The sequence below is a fragment of the Rhinopithecus roxellana genome, chromosome 12 (genome assembly GCF_007565055.1).
Source record: "Rhinopithecus roxellana isolate Shanxi Qingling chromosome 12, ASM756505v1, whole genome shotgun sequence".
Lineage (NCBI taxonomy): Eukaryota > Metazoa > Chordata > Mammalia > Primates > Cercopithecidae > Rhinopithecus > Rhinopithecus roxellana.
Genome location: NC_044560.1, coordinates 113,076,103 through 113,095,653, shown reverse-complemented (window position 1 = coordinate 113,095,653; position 19,551 = coordinate 113,076,103). Strand labels below are relative to the sequence as shown.

General features: G+C 40.5%; 1 protein-coding gene across 4 annotated transcripts in view; it reads left to right on the top strand.

Moving 5' to 3' along the window:
* The window catches only part of LSM14A (LSM14A mRNA processing body assembly factor), a 62,975-nt gene extending 43,674 nt beyond the window's left edge, over positions 1-19,301 (top strand). Inside the window, exons 5-11 of one of the 4 annotated variants that reach the window (XM_010359618.2) lie at positions 5,405-5,581; positions 5,877-5,942; positions 9,366-9,548; positions 9,685-9,856; positions 11,467-11,698; positions 16,404-16,460; positions 17,374-19,287. In XM_010359618.2, coding sequence (XP_010357920.1) covers positions 5,405-5,581; positions 5,877-5,942; positions 9,366-9,548; positions 9,685-9,856; positions 11,467-11,698; positions 16,404-16,427 — 854 coding nt within the window. In that variant the 3' untranslated portion in view covers positions 16,428-16,460; positions 17,374-19,287. Of the gene's footprint in view, positions 1-5,404; positions 5,582-5,876; positions 5,943-9,365; positions 9,549-9,684; positions 9,857-11,466; positions 13,049-16,403; positions 16,461-17,373 lie in introns of those variants that run through there. The other 3 variants (XM_010359617.2, XM_030942417.1, XM_030942418.1) reach the window with 3 other exon arrangements.
* Positions 19,302-19,551: the final 250 nt, after the last annotated feature.

The following is a 19,551-nucleotide window of genomic DNA, read 5'->3' as shown; positions in this document are numbered from 1 at the left end:
GGAGAGGCAAAATGTAAACTAAATATACAAAAGTCAGTAGTTCTGGCCGGGTATGGTGGCTCATGCTTATAATCCCAGCACTTTGGGAGGCCAAGGCAGGTGGATCACCTGCGGTCAGGGGTTCGAGACTAGCCTGGCCAACCAACATGGTGAAACCCCCATCTCTGCTAAAAATACAAATATTAGCAGGGCATGGTGGCATGCACCTGTAATCCCAGCTGCTCAGGAGGCTGAGGTGGGAGAATCACGTGAACTCAGGAGCAGAGGTTACAGTGAGCCAAGATCACACTACTGCACTCCAGCTTGGGCAACAGAGCAAGACTCCATCTCAAAAAAAAAATTAATAGTCCTAAAGCCTAATCCATTGATTATGTAATAAGGAGAAAAGATTACAGTAATGCAAAATAGAAATTGTATACAAAATATATAATAAGAAATAAGTTGGTCACACTAAGAAATATGACCAACTTCTATGATAATGTCAGAGAGGGACTTAAAAGTCACATATAGGCCGGGTGCGGTGGCTTGTGCCTATAATCTCAGCACTTTGGGAGGCCAAGGCGGGCGGATCACGAGGTCAGGAGATCGAGACCATCCTGGCTAACACGGTGAAACCCCGTCTCTACTAAAAATACAAAAAATTAGCTGGCCGTGGTGGCGGGCGCCTGTAGTCCCAGCTACTCGGGAGACTGAGGCAGGAGAATGGCGTGAACCTGGGAGGTGGAGCTTGCAGAGAACCAAGATCATGCCACTGCACTCCAGTCTCTGGGCAACAGAACGAGACTCCATCTCAAAAAAAAAAAAAAAAGTCACATAATGGAAGAAACATCTTATTCCTAGATAAAAGAACAAGAACGGTACCAGCACTTAGGGAGGCAGAGCCAGGATGATCACCTGAGTCCAGGAGTTTGAGACCAGCTTGAGCAACGTAGCGAAACATCATCTCTACCAAAAAATTTTAAAAATAAGCAGAGTATGATGGTGGACACCTGTGGTCCTAGCTACTCAAGAGCTGAGGCAGGAGGATCACTTGAGCCCAGGAGGCTGAGGCTGCAGTGAGCTCTAACTGCACCACCTAACTCCGCCCTGGGCGACAGAAACGAGACCCTGTCTCCCAAAAAAAAAAAAAAAAAAAAAAGATTCAGTATTGAGAAGACTTTACTTCTCATAGTTACCAAATTTATTACAAATTAATTAAAAATCAATGCAAATAGAATAGTAGGAGAACTTACTAAAACAGATTAGCTTTAAAATAAACATGGAAGTGTGGCTGGATATATTTGAAAAATAAAAGTAATGGGCTTACTGACACGATAATAAAATGTAGCAATGCAGTAAAAAAAAATAAGAGATGAATAGAATGCAATAGGCAGTCAGAAACAGATCCAAGTATAAATACAAATTTATCCTGGGTGCAGTGGTTCATACCTAAAACCCCACCATTTTGCGAGGTCAAGATAGAAGCTAGGAATTTGAGACTAGCCTGGGCAACATAGCAAGACCCTGTCTCTCAAAAAATAAAAAATTAACTGGGTGTGATGGTGTGCGCCTATCAGCTAATCGAGAGGCGGAAGCTAGAGGATTGCTTGAGCCCAGGAGATCAAGGTGGCAGCAAGCTGTGATTGCAGCACTGCACACTAGCCTAAGCAACAGAGCAAGACTTCATCTTAAAAGAATTTAATAGATGATAAAGGTATTATTTTAAATTAGTGTAGACAAGACTGTCTGTTCCAATTAATAACATTGCCTGATCATTTGGAGAAAGTTACTCTAGATTCTTTCTCTCATACTGAGCACCAAAAAATATATAAATTTTAAATAGATTAAAATGTTAAAAACTTTGAAGTATGTGTTTATTAAAAGAAAGAGGGGCCGGGTGTGATGGCTTAAGCCTGTAATCCCAGCACTTTGGGAGGCCGAGACGGGCGGATCACGAGGTCAGGAGATCGAGACCATCCTGGCTAACACGGTGAAACCCCGTCTCTACTAAAAAAATATTTTAAAAAAACTAGCCGGGAAAGGTGGCGGGCGCCTGTAGTCCCAGCTACTCGGGAGGCTGAGGCAGGAGAATGGCGTAAAGCCGGAAGGCGGAGCTTGCAGTGAACTGAGATCCGGCCACTGCACTCCAGCCTGGGCGACAGAGCGAGACTCCCTCTCAAAAAAAAAAAAAAGAAAGAAGTGTATTTACATAAAGCTATGACAAAGTCCTAGGAGTTTGCATTTAAGTTTTATCAGCTAAAATTTCTGAATTTCACAAAATTAAATTCCTTGAATTTTCTTTTAAGTGTAATAAGATTGTGAAGATAGCTCAAGGGAGTGGGCCTTTATTATGCAGAAATCACTTCTGGATTTATTGCTAATAATGTGTCCAGTATCACAGTATCACCTGTATTTCCCTGTTTATAACAAAACTGGCATCATGATCATTATTAGGCCTTAATAGTAAAAAGGCTTTTTAAGTACACAAGAAATGTTTCTGTACTTGCTCTGATTGCCCCATTGCTTATACTTCTGTAGTGCTTATGAGCCATAGGATCTCTTCTCAAAAGCCTTGATAAAGTAGTTTTATAAACTTATAAGATGATTTAATGTAGTACCATAAAATTAACTGTAGCAGTAGGCTTTTTCAAGAAGACCCGTGAAATAAAAAAATTAGAAGGTGCCGGGCGCGGTGGCTCAAGCCTGTAATCCCAGCACTTTGGGAGGCCGAGACGGGCGGATCACGAGGTCAGGAGATCGAGACCATCCTGGCTAACACGGTGAAACCCCGTCTCTACTAAAAAATACAAAAAAACGAGCCGGGCGAGGTGGCGGGCGCCTGTAGTCCCAGCTACTCCGGAGGCTGAGGCCGGAGAATGGCGTAAACCCGGGGGGCGGAGCTTGCAGTGAGCTGAGATCTGGCCACTGCACTCCAGCCCGGGCAACAGAGCAAGACTCCGTCTCAAAAAGAAAAAAAAAAAAAAGAAAAAAAAAATTAGAAGGTGTGGTAGCGCATGCCTATAGTCCTAGCTACTCAAGAGGCTGAGGCAGGAAGATCAGTGGGGCCCAGGAGTTAGAAGTTGCAGCGAGCTGTGATTGCGCCCCTGCACGCTGCAGCTGGAGCGACAGAGCAAGACACTACCCTGTCTCTAAAAAACGAAAACAAAACAAAATGTGTTTTATAAGTGATTATAAAATGTGTTTTCTTAGACCAAAACTTATATAAACCATGATTTCCCATTATAATCCAATGGAAAAATTGCAATGCTTCTATTAGTGGTAACTTAATTTTGAAATGTTAGATAGTGCTTGTGTCGGTTTCTTGGTTTTGATAAATGATCATTTATTTGGCTAACTTTGCCATTAATAGCTAAAATAGTATTGCACATTTGGAATTGCATACTTTAGATAATCATAAATTGGGGAAATATTACTAATAAAATATCCCTGAATCATCTGGGTACATAATAATGCATTGTCAGCACTCACCCGTTGTTTGACGCCTGCAAATATGCACAGATGGACAGTAACATTTGCAGCATGTTTGGGGGATTTTTTGCATGAAATGGGTATTATTTTTTTAAGCAAAATATTGTATTTTGGAATAAGTATGAGATGTGAGTGCCTGAGCAGAGATTTACAGCAAACATTATCAGGACAGAAAGCATGATAGGAGCACCCGATGTTACATTCTTCAGTTCATGCTGTGACCAGGCTCTGGCCTCATAAAAGGAAAAATATGATTTATAAGTACAAGTCCCATTTTTTGTTTTGGCTCTTTTATTTTTGTATTTTTTGAGACAGGGTCTAGCTTTGTCACCCAGACTGGATGCAGTGGACCAATCTCGGCTCAGTACAACCTCTGCCTCCTGGGCTCAAGCGATCCACCCACTTCAGCCTCCTGAGTAGCTGGGGTTATGGGCATGTGCCACCACGCCTGGCTAATTTTTGTATTTTTTGTAGAGACAGACTTTCGCCATGTTGTCCAGGCTGGTCTCAAACTCCTGAGCTCAAGTGATCTCCCACCTCAGCCTCCCAAATTGTTGGGATTATAGGTGTGAGCAACTGCGCCCAACCAAACCCCACATTAAGCAAAAACTTGCCAAGTGATCTTTTAAAAGGCAAGGAATGAGTATAGCTACTGTGTCATTATCTGAAGAGTTTTGTTTGTTTGTTTTTGGGGTTTTTTTGTTTTGCTGGCGTTTTAGTTTTTATGTTTAGATACCCAAGCCCTTAAAGCATTAAAGAACTTCACCTATCTAACTTTCTAGTTCTTTACTTTTTATTTATTTATTTGTTTGTTTGTTTGTTTGTTTGTTTGTTTTTGAGACAGGGCCTCGCTCTGTCAGCTACGCTGGAGTGCAGCGGCACGATCTCGGCTCACTGCAGCCTCTGCCTCCCGGGTTCAAGCTATCCCATGTCAGCCTCCTGAGTAGCTGGGAACACAGGCACGCACCACCATGCGTGGCTGATTTTTGTATTTTCAGTAGAGACAGGGTGTCACCATGTTGCCTAGGCTGGTCTTGAAATCCAGGGCTCAAGCGATCCTCCTGCTTTAGCCTCCCAAAGTACTAGGATTACAGGCATGTGCCACCACTCCTGGCCCTTTACTTTCTTATAATAGAAATTTAATAGAGATAGTACCTATAGATAGATGTAAAGGTATTGTTTTAGTCATCTACAGAAAGTACTGAGAAAAATTAAAACAAGTTACCATAGTCTTATGGTTGTCATTGGGGAAAGCCTGTGTTTGACCTGACTACAATATAGTCTTTGATAATTCTAGGGAATCTCATACCAGGCTGCAATTTTTTTTAAATGTAAACTTCCACTAAGTAGAAATAACAGATAAAATTGTGAGGGGGAGGGGGTTGTTTTGAAGCTGTTGAAGTTTTTTTTTTTAATTATTATTATTTTTTATTTTTAACCTAATGACAAGCCCACTAAGGATAACCATTCTTTTTTTTTTTTTTTTTTTTTTTTTTGAGACGGAGTCTTGCTCTGTTGCCCAGGCTGGAGTGCAGTGGCCGGATCTCAGCTCACTGCAAGCTCCGCCTCCCGGGTTTACACCATTCTCCTGCCTCAGCCTCCCGAGTAGCTGGGACTACAGGCCCGCCACCTCGCCCGGCTAGTTTTTTGCATTTTTTAGTAGAGACGGGGTTTCACCGTGTTAGCCAGGATGGTCTCGATCTCCTGACCTCGTGATCCGCCCGTCTCGGCCTCCCAAAGTGCTGGGATTACAGGCTTGAGCCACCGCGCCCGGCCAGGATAACCATTCTTAATATCTGGTCTGATAAGTGGATTAATTCAAATTTGTGCTAAGGATTTGAATTGGTAGAAATAAAACTGGACAATTTTTTTTAGGGTCTAGATTATTTTTGAAATCCCCAATAGGGTAGTTTCTTATCTTTTGGTTACGTTTTAGGTCGTTCAAGCCCTCAGTTAGACCCTTTGAGAAAAAGCCCAACCATGGAACAAGCAGTGCAGACCGCCTCGGCCCACTTACCTGCTCCAGCACCTGTTGGGAGAAGGAGTCCTGTATCAACCAGGCCTTTGCCATCTACCAGCCAAAAAGCAATAGAGAATCAGGAGCACAGGCGAGGTAGAACTTTAGCTGTTTACTGTTCCTTAATTGACTGATCAATGTTTTCCACTCACTTTATTTTCATTAGAAGGATTTACATCATATAAATGATCCCAGAAAATTAAACTGAACGTGATAGAATGTTCGGTCTTTCAAATTTGACACAAAGTGTTGGTGGTGTGGGTATTGTTTTTTGGGCATTGCACAGGCTTTGTTTTGGATTTTTTGGTTGGTTTGTTTGTAATTCTAACTACGGAAGTTTTTGATGATGTGCCCTGAGTTGATGTGGCACTTTGCATGTCTTCTTCTATAGCTGAAGTACACAAAGTTTCAAGGCCAGAAAATGAGCAACTCAGAAATGATAACAAGAGACAAGTAGGTAAGTTCTTGGATCCGAAAGTCATATCCTATGCTTCTCAACAGGGAGAATATTTTAAATGTATGATACATAATTACTATAAAAAAAAAGAAAGATGGGGGTTGTGACTCTAAAGGAGGAGCACAGGGGAGTGTCACTGTGGTGACGGAACAGTTTTTTATCTTGATTGTGATGGTGGTTATGCAAATCTATATGTGGTAGAACATCATAGAACTATGCATAAAGACAAACCAGAAAATGAGTACATGTACAAACTGGTGACATCTGAGCAAGGTCTATAGTTTAGTTAATTAGATTGTGCCTGTGTCAGTTTCTTGGTTTTGATAATGTACCATAATTATATAAGGTGTGACTGTTGGAGTTTGGGAAGTTGGGTGATGGGCACAAAGGGCCACTCTGAACTAGTTTTTCAATTTTTCTTTTCTATAATTACTTGAAAATAAAGATTTTTTAAAATTTTACCTTTCTGGAAAAAAAATTCTACCTAGTGTTAGGCCTTTTTTTTTTTTTTTTTTTCTGAGACGGAGTTTCACTCTTGTTGCCCAGGCTGTAGTGCAGTGGTGTGATCTCGGCTCACTGCAGCCTCTGCCTCCCAGGGTCAAGTAATTCTCCTGCCTCAGCCTCCCGAGTAGCTGGGATTACAGGCGCGTGCCACCACACCCAGCCAATTTTTGTACTTTTAGTAGAGATAGGGCTTTGCCATGTTGGCCAGGCTGGTCTCAAACTCCTGACCTTAGGTGATGTACCCACCTCAGCCTCCCAGAGTGCTGGGATTACAGACGGGAGCCACCACACCCAGCCAGGCAGTTGTCTTTTAATATGTTCTTGAGTATTTCCTCCTAGTAGGATTTGTTCGTTTATATTTACATTTTCCTATGACTTCTATTTTTGTGGTTCTTATGTTTTGTGTCAGTTTCATGTTAGGATTATAAAATCAGTTTTCATTGTTTTCTATGCCTTTGGGAATGGAACTATCTTTATGTTACAAGTTTGAAACATTTCCTCATTAAAATTAAGCCCAGAGGCCAGGCACGGTGGCTCATACCTGTAATCTCTGCACTTTGAGAGGCTGAGGCGGGCAGATCACGAGGTCAGGAGTTTGAGACCAGCCTGGCTATGTGGTGAAACTATCTGTACTAAAAATAGAAAAATTAGCTGGGCTTGGTGGCGCACGCCTGTAGTCCCAGCTGCTTGGGAGGCTGAGGCAGGAGAATCACTTGAACCCGGGAGGTGAGGTTGTAGTGAGCCAAGATCGTGCCACTGCACTCCAGCCTGGGTGACAGAGCGAGACTCCGTCAAAAAAAAAAAAAAAAAATGAAGCCCAGATCCTGTTTTTGAATCAGTTAAGAGCTGTAATTTTCTTTTATGATTATTGATTTAATAAGGTTTTGTATTTTCTTTACCTATTTTGTGATACATTCCAAAATCGTTTTATTAATATTTTCAAATTTATTAATGGAAAATAAATTATAATTTTATAGCTCTTCTAAATTGAAAAGGCAGTGTATAATCTACCTTATTTAGAAAATGATTGAAAAATAATCCTTCGTTTTAGAAACCTAGATATGATATTTTTAGATGTATATGTACTCTTACTTCTCCTCTACATCATTTTTATATATATATATTTTTATATCCCGCCCCCCTTTTTTTTTTTGAGACGGAGTCTCACTCTGTTACCCAGGCTGGAGTGCAGTGGCGCTATCTCAGCTCATTGCAACCTCCGCCTCCTGGGTTCACGCCATTCTCCTGCCTCAGCCTTCCGAGTAGCTGGGACTACATACGCCTTGGAATACAGAATTTTGTTTAATTTGACTCATTATATTTTACCTTTTTTATTCAGAAAAAGAGCTCCCTTCCCAAAATAAAATAACTGCCATACTATCTTTCATTGCCCTTCAAAACTCACCCCACCAAAGAGATTCATTAACAGAACAGTGGATATTCTTCAAGATTTTTTTTTTGTAGATTTTACAGACGCAGACATCTATACTATCCAAAACCCTTTTTTTTCTTTTTTCTTTCTTTTTTTTTTTTTTTTTTTTTTGGAGACAGAGTCTCGCTCTGTTTCCCAGGCTGGAGTGTAGTGGCGCGATCTCGGCTCACTGCAACCTTCGCCTCCTGGGTTCAAGCGATTCTCCTGTCTCAGCCTCCTGCGTAGGTGGGATTACAGGCATGCGCCACCACGCCCGGCTAATGTTTCTGTATTTTTAGTAGAGATGGTGTTTCACCGTGTTGGTCAGGCTGGTCTCAAGCTTCTGACCTCGTGATCCGCCCGCCCTGGCCTCCCAAAGTGCTGGGGTTACAGGCTTGAGCCACTGCGCCCAGCCCCAAAACACTTTTTTTAAGACAGGATTATGGTGTAATTCTGGCTTGTGGCTGAGGCATTTTTAATAGTAGAGGTGAATGTTTTAAACATCCTACTTATCTAGATTTATGTCTGGATATGCTGCTGTGGGGTTTTGTGGTTTGTTTTCTCAAACCCAGGCAGTTTGCCAAACCTCAGCAAACAGCACAAACCTGTCTGTTACCCTGTAGTCACTTCTCATCCTTGTCAGTATGTGTGGAGCATTTCACGCAATTGTGATAATTAAACTCATACTGCTTTCTGCTCTGCATTTTTCAGTTAACATCAAATCCTCTTCCCTCTGTTTTTTTTTTTTTTTTCTTTTTAGTCATTTTTTCTTGTGTTGGATATTTGGGTTCCCACGTTTTTCACTATAAATTATGCTGCTTTGTATTGCTTTATGATGTCTCATATGATTGGCTGAAATTTTACTGTGTTATAGAGGAGAGAGAATGTATAGATAACAGGAAGGCTTGAATAATGTGGAGCCATCTAGAGAGACACAGTAAAGATGGATTAGGAAGTGTTCGGAGTCAGTAAGGATTGGTGCTTGTCTGTTTTTTATCTGTGATGTGGAAATAACACCTATTTTCTTGAAATTTGTGCCGGTTAGTGTTTATTTTTCTTACTATAAATCTTGGTTCCTGTTATTCTTTCCATAAAAGGCTTTCTACATTTTGAGAACCCACTATGTGTCTGGCACTTAAGTTTGCCAGTGTTGGGGATATAGCAGTAAAGAAAACAATGCCCCTGCCCTCAAGGAGCATACATTAATTTAGTGCCGAAGTCTCCATACTTGCCTGACTGTATACTCTGTCAGTAACACACGTGAGTGTGGACTCCATAAATACAGATGTTTAGAAATTTTGTGTGAGCTATTCTCAGTCTACATCGTAAATATTAGTGAAACTTAATTTTTTATTTTGTATAAAAAAATACAAATACAGTAAAATATATAGAGACCTGTAAGCATTTCTCTTGTTGACTGTTGAATCTAAAGAGCACAATAGCAACATCTGTGCTAAACCAGCTATTACATATTGAATGTCCTTTGTATATATTCTTTATTATCATAGCTCCAGGTGCTCCTTCAGCTCCAAGGAGAGGGCGTGGGGGTCATCGGGGTGGCAGGGGAAGATTTGGTATTCGGCGAGATGGGCCAATGAAATTTGAGAAAGACTTTGACTTTGAAAGTGCAAATGCACAATTCAACAAGGAAGAGATTGACAGAGAGTTTCATAATAAACTTAAATTAAAAGGTAAGCTTTGATTTTTCTATTCAGAAAATAATCTTATTTGATCTGTGAATTACGAATATTTCTCAGATTAGGTGTTTTTATGTAATTCAGATTAGCTGTCTTGACTTTTATGATATGTGCTTTTGTTTGTCCTTAGAAGATAAACTTGAGAAACAGGAGAAGCCTGTAAATGGTGAAGATAAAGGAGACTCAGGAGTTGATACCCAAAACAGTGAAGGAAATGCTGATGAAGAAGATCCACTTGGACCTAATTGCTATTATGACAAAACTAAATCCTTCTTTGATAATATTTCTTGTGATGACAATAGGTATAGTCTTTAAAGCTGTTCTTTTGCTTTTATGATGTTGATTGAAGTGTAAAATGGTTTCATGTAAATTCACAAGATTTAATGAATACTACCATAATTGTTTTGTTTTGAGACAGTCTCACTCTGTTACTCAGGCTGGAGTGCAGCAGTGCAGTCACAGCTCACTGTAGCCTAAACTCCTGGGCTCAAGCAGTCCTCCCATCTCAGCCTCAGTAGAGGAGTCTACAGTTGCACACCACCCCACCTGGCTAAATTTTTTCATGTTTTTGTAAAGATGGGGTCTCGCTATATTGCCCAAGCTGGTGGTGAACTCCTGGCCTCAAGACCAGCCTCCCAAAGTACTAGGATTACAGGCATGAGCCGCCACACCTGGCCATAATTGATTTTTTGATGTTTTATTTTGCTAAAAGAAAATATATGCTAAAGTTCTAAATTATTCATTCATAAGAAGAAATAACCATATACTTTTTTTTTGTTTAAGGATATATTCATATTTGAATATTAGTAATTAAAACAGAACCATTTAGGTAATATCTAAGTAGGGCCTTTTTTTCACCCCCTACATTGTAGTTCAAATGAAGCCAGAACTGAAGTGCTAATCTACTTTGAGGTTTGCTGATACCATAAAACTGCCAGACTGTAGTAAATATGTGTCCAGAAAATTGGCAAATTATTGAGAGGTTAATTAAAGGACCCAGTATGAGGATTAACAGTTCTAGTGGTTCTCCTGCCCAATCCAGATTATGCTTGTCCTTGTCCTTGTCCTGGCTGAAGTTTGGTGCCCTCTGGTGGCAGTTGTTTGCTTCAGTTATAAACATAGATGGACATAATTCTGAGTCCCACGATTGGCTGGATGACAGCAGCAACAATTCAGATACTTCTTGGGTTAATTGGTATCGGGTCCAGAGATTGGGCCGGCAACCTAATGGGGACCTAAGGGCCCACCTTCCATCTCTTAGCTTCCCAAGACAAGGCCTCCCTGTCTGACTTTACCTTCTTTTCTCTTGGGGCTAAGTGGAAAGCGAAGTCAATTACCAATCTCATTATATCTGAATTTCCATTATATTGGGGCTGTTACTATGTTTAGCAGGTGTATTTGTAAGAAACTAATGTCAGTCATGTGTTCGCATGAAGTTTAACAGAATATTATAGGAACATATTGAACTCATATGTCTTGGACAACTTGTGATAAGAGTTTTTTTTGAAACGGAGTGTTGCTCTTGTCACCCAGGCTGGAGTGTAGTGGCGCGATCTCAACTCACTGCAACCTTCACCTCCCAGGTTCAAGTGATTCTCCTGCATCAGCCTTCCGAGTAGCTGGGATTACAAGCGCCTGCCACCACACCCAGCTATTTTTTGTATTTTTGATAGACACGGAGTTTCACCATTTTGGCCAGGCTGGTCTCGAACTCCTGACCTCAGATGATCTGCCCCCTCGGCCTCCCAAAGTGCTTTGATTATAGGTGTGAGCCACCGTGCCTGGCCAAGATGCTTATTTCTAATCAGCTTTAGTAATTACTTAGCCTTAATTTGGGAATAGCACTGCATATTTTGGCTGAGGGATATTCTTTTAAACCTGATATGCTGAAGATTATTTGCTTTTATAATAGAGAACGAAGACCAACCTGGGCTGAAGAAAGAAGATTAAATGCTGAAACATTTGGAATCCCACTTCGTCCAAACCGTGGCCGTGGGGGATACAGAGGCAGAGGAGGTCTTGGTTTCCGTGGTGGCAGAGGGCGTGGTGGTGGCAGAGGTGGTACCTTTACTGCCCCTCGAGGATTTCGAGGTGGATTCAGAGGAGGTCGTGGGGGCCGGGAGTTTGCAGATTTTGAATATAGGGTAAGTGTTCTTGTTAATAAATTCTTTGGGGTTGACATACATTTTACAAGACTCAAAACATTTTTGCTTGTTTTTGTTTTGGGTGAATTGTTTTGAGGACATTAGAATAACTTCCATTTTGACTTTTCAGTAGAGGATATACATGATTCAGATGTGTGTATAAAAACACTATACAAAAAAGGACAATATAGTATCACCTTTATTTCATGTTAACAGAATACACTTTTAACACCAAAAGAGTCTAGAAAGCGCATCCTCCCAGAATGGAAGGGCAAGCTCTAACATTTAATAGCAGTTAACATTTATATAGTATTTACCAAGTACCAGACATTGTATTAAGTATTTTTTACATATTAACTTATTTAAACGGCACATCAACTCTGTGAGGTAGGTTCTATTATTATCCCCATTTTACAGGTGAGGAAACAGGTATAGAGACACTAAGTAACTTGCGAAAGGTCACATAGCTAGTAAGTGACGGTGCTGGTGTTGAGCCCGGCAAGTTGTTTCCTGAGTTACTGCTCTTAATTTGGTTTTGTGGAAAACTCAGTACATTTTCCCTGGTTTTCTCCTTTCACCATGAACTTGAAAACGCTTCGATATATTGGCCTTCAGGAGCTGCTGCTAGAGAATTCTGTAACTCTGTATAGTAGCTTTATGTGTATAATTTAGCTTTTGACAGGTGTCTGTACATTAAGTCAGCATAGTAACTATCTCAGTTAACAGTAAACTACCTTTGTTTATTGATTTTAGAAGTAATGGAGAGGAAAGGCTATACAGAAAGGATCAAAATCTTGTACAGAGCTCCACTTGTAATAGCAACAGGCAGCTGGAAACAGAAAGACCTGTTAGCAGGAGTTCCATTGCCCAGTACTTAAAACTGGCCATTGTTGAGATCTCTCTGGAAAGAGATCAGTATTAGTGGCTTTTGGACCTGCTCTATTAATTTTGATGCCTTTGATATTGTGCCATCGCAGCCAAGACTGCCGAAAATTATACTCAGCTCACCAGCTTATGCCATTCACCGTGGTGGCCTTATGCAGTTGCAGGACTTCTGACTTGCAAAATCCCCTTTCCAGCTAGGAGAATCTGTCTTAGGAACTCCAGAATAGCCCTTGCTTATCACTGTTACTGCCCTTAAGTTTGCCAGTGACACCTTGCTTACAGAATTCAGCAGTAGTATTTTCACAAATATTTTATTTGCCATCAACTCCTCTGCAGTATTTGACACTGACCAACCACCCACTTTGGGGTCTTTCTTCCTAGTCTTTAAAATACTCTTCTAGGTTTTCAATTTATACTCTTCCTAATTTTTTAATACTCTTCATTCTTTTTGGCAGGGAGGGCTGTGGGGGGTGGGGTGTCAGGGTCTTGCTCTGTCACCCAGACTGGAGTGCAATGGCATGATCATAAGTCACTGCAGCCTCAACTTCCCAGGCTCAGGCAGTCCTCCCACCTCAGCCTCCCATGTAGTTGGGACTACAGGCATGCACCACCATGCCCAGCTAATTTTTAATTTTTTTGTAGACACAGGGTCCCACTGTATGTTGTCCAGGCTGGTCTTGAACTCCTGGGCTTAAGCAATCCTCTCACCTCAGCTTCCCAAAGTGCTGGGATTATAGGTGTGAGCCACGGTGCTTGTTCCATCCTCCCTTTTGTAAGCCTGTCTTGGACCCTATATGTTTCTGCACTGCATCTCTGTCTTCACTGTCCTGCTGTCAGCTTAACCTTCCTCAGACTGACCTCATCATCTTCCTTCTCTCCAGTCAGCTCAGCTTTGCCTCCTCCCAGTGTTCCATGTTGACTCATGGTATACTGCCCAGGCACTAGAGGTATCCGTGATTATGGCCTATTGCTATGTCGTCACATTTATTCCTTTGAGATGTCCCTGTCAACTACCGTGATAACCCACCAGTTGGGCTTCAGATCTTCATCTGTCTTTACCCCCACTTTAAGGCAGATCAGCTGTATTTTGAAGAACCTATGACAACTTCTTGTTGAAGACCACATTGAGTCAGCTTGGTTTGAGAAAAAGTATGTTTAAATTAGACTTGGATCCAGATGAGAATAATAGCAATAGTTACTAGTATGACCTTTCAGACCCTTAGTTTTGACATTTGAGGATAAAGAGTTGCACCATTTATTCTGAAATACACCTTTTAAAGATCATTAAACTTTCAGAGTTGGAAAACATCTGAGAGGTCTGACCTAGTTAAAACATAAACCTCTTTTGCAGTATCTCTTATAGAGGGTAGGAGCTTACTCTTCCCAAGGGCATCCATCCCACCCGAGGGATGTTCTAATTGTTACAATCTCAGCTGGACACGGTGGCTCACGCCTGTAATTCCAGCACTTTGGGAGGCCAAGGTGGGCAGATCACCTGAGGTCAGGAGTTCGAGACCAGCCTGGCTAACATGGTGAAACCCCGTCTCTACCAAAAATATTTTAAAAATTAGCCAGGTGTGGTGGCACACGCCTGTAGTCGCAGCTACTCAGGAGGCTGAGGCAGGAGAATCGTTGAACCTGGGAGGCAGAGGTTGCAGTGTGCCGAGATCATGCCACTGCACTCCAGCCTGGGAAACAGAGCAAGGCTCCGTCTCAAAAAAAAGAAAGAAAAAACAAACCCTCCATGCAGTAACTGTGTGTGCTCCATGTGCTTACTAATACAAAGGTTTTTTTTGATACCATGTCACACTGTTTATCATTTTGAGCCTTTTGTAAAACTCCTGTCACATGTATTGCAGAATTGAAAATGCATTGTCGTAGTTATCTGCATGCATCTTTGCCTACGCTCCTGCAATCCTTGACAGATAGTCCAGCCTCTGCTTAGGTGTTGCCGGGAGTGATGGACTCAGCGAACCCTCAGGCATGGCCCAGTGTTTAGGAGGCTTAGTTGTGACATTGCAGTCCCTGCTCTTCTTAATCACGTGAGGATCCCACTTGATGTATTTGGCCTCATTCCTCATTACCCTTTAACCTTTACCCTTTAACCTATCTGATTCAAGCAGGTTGCCTCATGGTTATCTCACATACACATTGTGCTTGATTCCAACTCCATCCCCATTCATCAGAATTCTTCAGATATGCCAGGCACTATGCTGAGCATTGGTGCTGACCAACGTAGACCCAGCCCTTTTGATGTTTACATTCTGGTAGGAGGCAGACATAGCTGAAAGTCAGGTCTCCTCTTTCACTTATCCTTTACAGCCTTGCCCAAGTTTTGCTCTGTCTTCTCTTCTTTCCTACACTGATTTCCTCCTCTTCTGACCTGTGGCGGTCTGCTTGCTTTGGCACACATTTTGAATATACTCACATTCCTTATTTTTTGTATTTAGTTTTGTTCTGCATCACCAGCTAGATGAGAACCTTTTGGCTTTAGTGAATATGTATTCTACTTTTCTTTCCACCACAACACTCAGCTCAACAATGGAGCCATAGTGGGCTTGAAGTAATTGCTTATCATGTTGGTTAGGAATTTGCCACTCCAGCCTTCAGTGAGGCCAAAGGTCTGTCAGTGTGGCTAGCCCTTGATTGTTCATTCCAGAGTTGAATAACCCTTTCATCTGCCACTAGAGCCCCGACCCCAGCAGCCCTACACCTCCTAAATCATGAAATCATTTCACCTTGCACCTTTAAAGGTAGAAAATGGTGAGTGATCACTGTCACATAAAGGAAATTTACCACTGAAGATTAAACTCATATCTGAAACATCTAACACTTCCTCCCAGAGATGGACATGGATGACATTTTCCGCAGCTTTCATGAAATGAGTTGGCTTTATTTTTTGTGCTATATTAGCATGAGTCATTGTAGTTTGGGGGTAAGCATATACAAGATTGGTTGTTTAATGAAAACATGGGTAAAGATAAAAGCATAAAGTTTTAGAATCCTTAAAAGAATCAGCCAAACTAGAATCTCTCCACTACCACATTCACATTAGATGATTAGGAGACTAAGGACCCCAAGAAGTTAATTGTGTGATTGAGGTACAAGCTAACAAAGCCAAAACTCACTCTCTTGACTTCTGGCCTGATTTTCCTTAAGGGTAATGTTGGAAATGTAGGCCAGTGCAATGGTTTACACGTGTAATACCAGCACCTTGGGGGGCCAGGGCAGGAGGATTGCTTAAGCCCAGGAATTCAAGGTCAGCATGGGCAACATAAGGAGTCCCTATCTCTATAAAAAAGTTTAAAAATTAGCTGGAGTGGTGGCACATGCCTGTAGTCCCAGCTACTCAGGAGGCTAAGGCGGGAGGATCACTTGAACCTGGGAGGTCAAGGCTGCAACGAGCCATGATCGCACCACTGCACTCCAGCCTGGGTGACAGAGCAAGACCGGTCTCAAAAAAAAAAAAAAAGAAAGAAATACAAACTTACGGTAAGTTTGGTTCTATGGTGTTTCCCACCCCTTTCCCGTCCCCCGTCCCCCGGTTTCTTTTTTGAGGTGGGAATGGAGATCAGGACTAGTAATAATAATGTAACTAGCTCCTGTTTTATATGCTGCTGTCAGGGAGGTTAAGCCACCATGGTGGGTGATAAAGATTGCATCTGTGTTTCTTCAGATGGGGTCCAAAGACAACAAGGTGTCTGAATGACTCAGCATAATGTTCTCTCTCCTCTCGCCCTTTCATATTCTCCTTTCTCTCTCTCCTGTCCCCATCTCTTTCTTTTTTTTTTTTTTTTTTTTTTTTTTTTTTACCTTTCAGAAAACCACAGCTTTTGGACCCTAAAAGGTCTGGACTGATCGTACTGCTTTCTGAAAGGTAAAAAAAAAAAACAAAAAAAAAAAAAAAAAAAAAAATACCTTGGGAGGTGTGAAGGTTGGCTTTGTGGGGGACAGCAGGTTCATCTTTTAGCTCATTGCTGTCAACTTATGCCATACCGTATGTATTTCAATTTAATAACATTGTGCAAATGTTTTAGTGTTGTATACACAGATGAAGTTAAGTCACCTAGGAAATGTCTGTTTCTAACAGTTGGAGTGAGAATCAGCAGTAAAAATCAGGTATATGGTAGCAACTGGTCTAGAGGAAAATAAAAGCCCTTGGCTCCCACCCTTTGTACAGGCCTTTAGTTTAGGGTCAGTCTCACTGGAAATCTTGAGATTTTTATTGCTTTCTCACTGGTTACTTTTTAAAAATTCCCCAGTCAGCTTTCCGCTTTTCAGAACTTATTTTAGATTTAAAAGTTATCCCTTTAAAATTGATTTTTAAACCATTGCTTCCTCCTGGCATGAAATTTTGGAGAGAAATGTTATACTGTCTGGGTATTTTATTGCTTAGTAAAGACATCAAAGACTTGGGGACTTTATGAAACTTGTTTCAAAGTATGTTGACAGTTGTATTTGATGAATTTGACCACTGAGTTGAGGGTTTAAGTTCTATCACGGCTTTTAAAAAATTATTAGAGAGAACAACCAAAGATGAGGAAGTACACCTGTATTTTGGGCTGGGGTTCACCGTTGCTTTAACCTCTACTGACTGGAAGATGCAGTCAACAATGAGGTACTACTGAGTATGGAAGTTATAAAAAGATTTTCGTGGAAATCAGTGAGAGATTTTTCTATGAAAGTAAAAGGGGGGTATATTTAAGGATAATTTCAAATAAACTTGAGCAAAGTAAAAAGAAATACGCCAATAATTTGGAACATGAGCTAAATTTTTTTTTCTTTTTTAGAAAGACAACAAAGTTGCTGCATAGTCTACAAACAAGTCTCTGAAAATAGGTGAATTTCTAGCTCTTCATGGTCCTGAAAATTGATTTCAGTCTTTGCGAAGAATGAAGAAGTGAATTCGCTGTACATTTGTCACCAGCACTGGGTTTTGTTTTTTGTTTGTTTTTCCGCTTAATTTCAAAGATAAAATGCAGTTACTTTTGGGGGTGGAAGGCTCATCTTAAAACATGAGCATTAAATCTATTTGGAATAGCAGAAGGTTAAGTAATTTCTTATGTATAGTTAAACTAAAGCAGTACTTCAGTGGGACTTACAAGTATTTTTTCATCACTGAAAGGTTTTTTTTTTAATCACTAAATTGTATTTGGCAATTGCAAGTTGCCTGCAGATAGGGCCGTGATACTGTGTTTTGAGCCACAGAAGGTAATGTGTGTGTGTGTGTGCGTGTGTGTGTGCGCGCGTGTGTATCTCTTTCCTCCTTTCTTTTGGGGAATCCTGTAATATGAGGTAGCTTATTTCGTCAATTAATTAGGGTGCTGGATGGTAGAGAATTTTGTCAGTCAACTATGTACACACAGTAAATACTGTTTCTTAGGCAAAGGTAACTTTTTTATATAGTTGTAAAATTCCATTATATTCCATTGCCAAAGAAACATTAAGAACTTTGTATAGCTGTATAAAAAGCGACTAATTTTTTAAAGAATAAACGTTTTAAAGTCAGCAAACATACTGTGTCCTTGCAGAAGTTGATGTGCTGAGCAGCAGCATTATGGGTGGGGCTTTTTTTCTTAGTTTTCCAGGCTTAACATTTTTGATTTTGTTTTTTAATGTTTGGAACATAAATGAAGATTTGATACATTCTTTCATTATCTAAAAAGGATTGATTATTCATGCTCATTATAAGAACTTCATTTTGTAGCAAATGACATATCACAGGATCTGTCCAGATAATCGATATTTTCAGTATACAAATGTAAATAATCATAGATGAGAATGTACTTAGCTGTATTTTCAAATCAGTAATCCTCCCCACCTTTTTTAGGACTTTAAAACTAGGCATCAATGAACCTGTTTTTCCTATTATGCCTGGAATTTAGTCATGATACCTTGACTCATTCTATCATATTTCAAGAGGATTCAGAGTCCTTGAATTTATTTTGGCAGCCTGTAACACACGGCAACACTGGTCCTTGGGCCTGTGACCCACAGATGACTCAGTATAGAGTTCATTGCTAATTATAAATTACTAGTGAATCTTTTTGATATTTTAAGCTCTAGTGGGAAAAATCTGGCCACTTTCGTGTTTTTATGAAGGCCATGGAATAAAAGGATCCAAAGATTTAAATATTTTTATCTAATATTTTGATTGTTTTATTAACTTTCTCCTTAAAACATTCAGTAGTGATAAAGATATAGAAACTGCACTGTAGGAGAATTGGAATATTTCAGGCTGGTTGATATTTTTTATTTTAATTTTATATCTTTTGTATAGCTCTACAAGGCAGTGTTTTGTAATTTGGTTTCATTATTAAGATCCAGTACTTGGCAGCCATAGTTTTAGATAATATTGTTTAGTGCTGTTTGCTTGCATGTTAACAACAAAACCTTTTAGAGGACCCACAAATGATGATATTGAACACATTTCTGAGGCATTCAGAGCATCAAAGCAAGTGCCATGGCAATACATGTGTAGACTGTTTGAGATGCCCCAGGCCAATTTCAAGAAAGAAAACTGTAAATACTAGTTCTACTTGCTCCGAAAGTATGAGTTCATGCGTTTTCCCAGCCCTCTGAATCACTGACTGGGGCGTTTTGTGCTCCAACAATAACTGGCAGCATGGCATACCTACAGTACACCTTACAATATTAAAGCAAAGTTTTTATTCTAAAACAGAATAAAACTGTTCAATAAAAAATGCTCGTCAAAGTTCTTTCTCTTTAGTAACACTCTGTTTCAGTAGGAACATGATGAAAGGCATCTTTTAAATGGAAGAGCGGAATTATAATGTTTGTATTCCCTGTAATAACTATAAATCAGTTACTTTATTTCTAAGATTGAGTTATTGTTGCAGATGTTTAGGGAAAGCTAAAAGCCCCTTTCTTCCCCTCCTGAGTGTAAATAAAATACTTCTGAGATCAGATCCGTGACATGAGGAGACTCAGCCAACTAGGCACAGGCC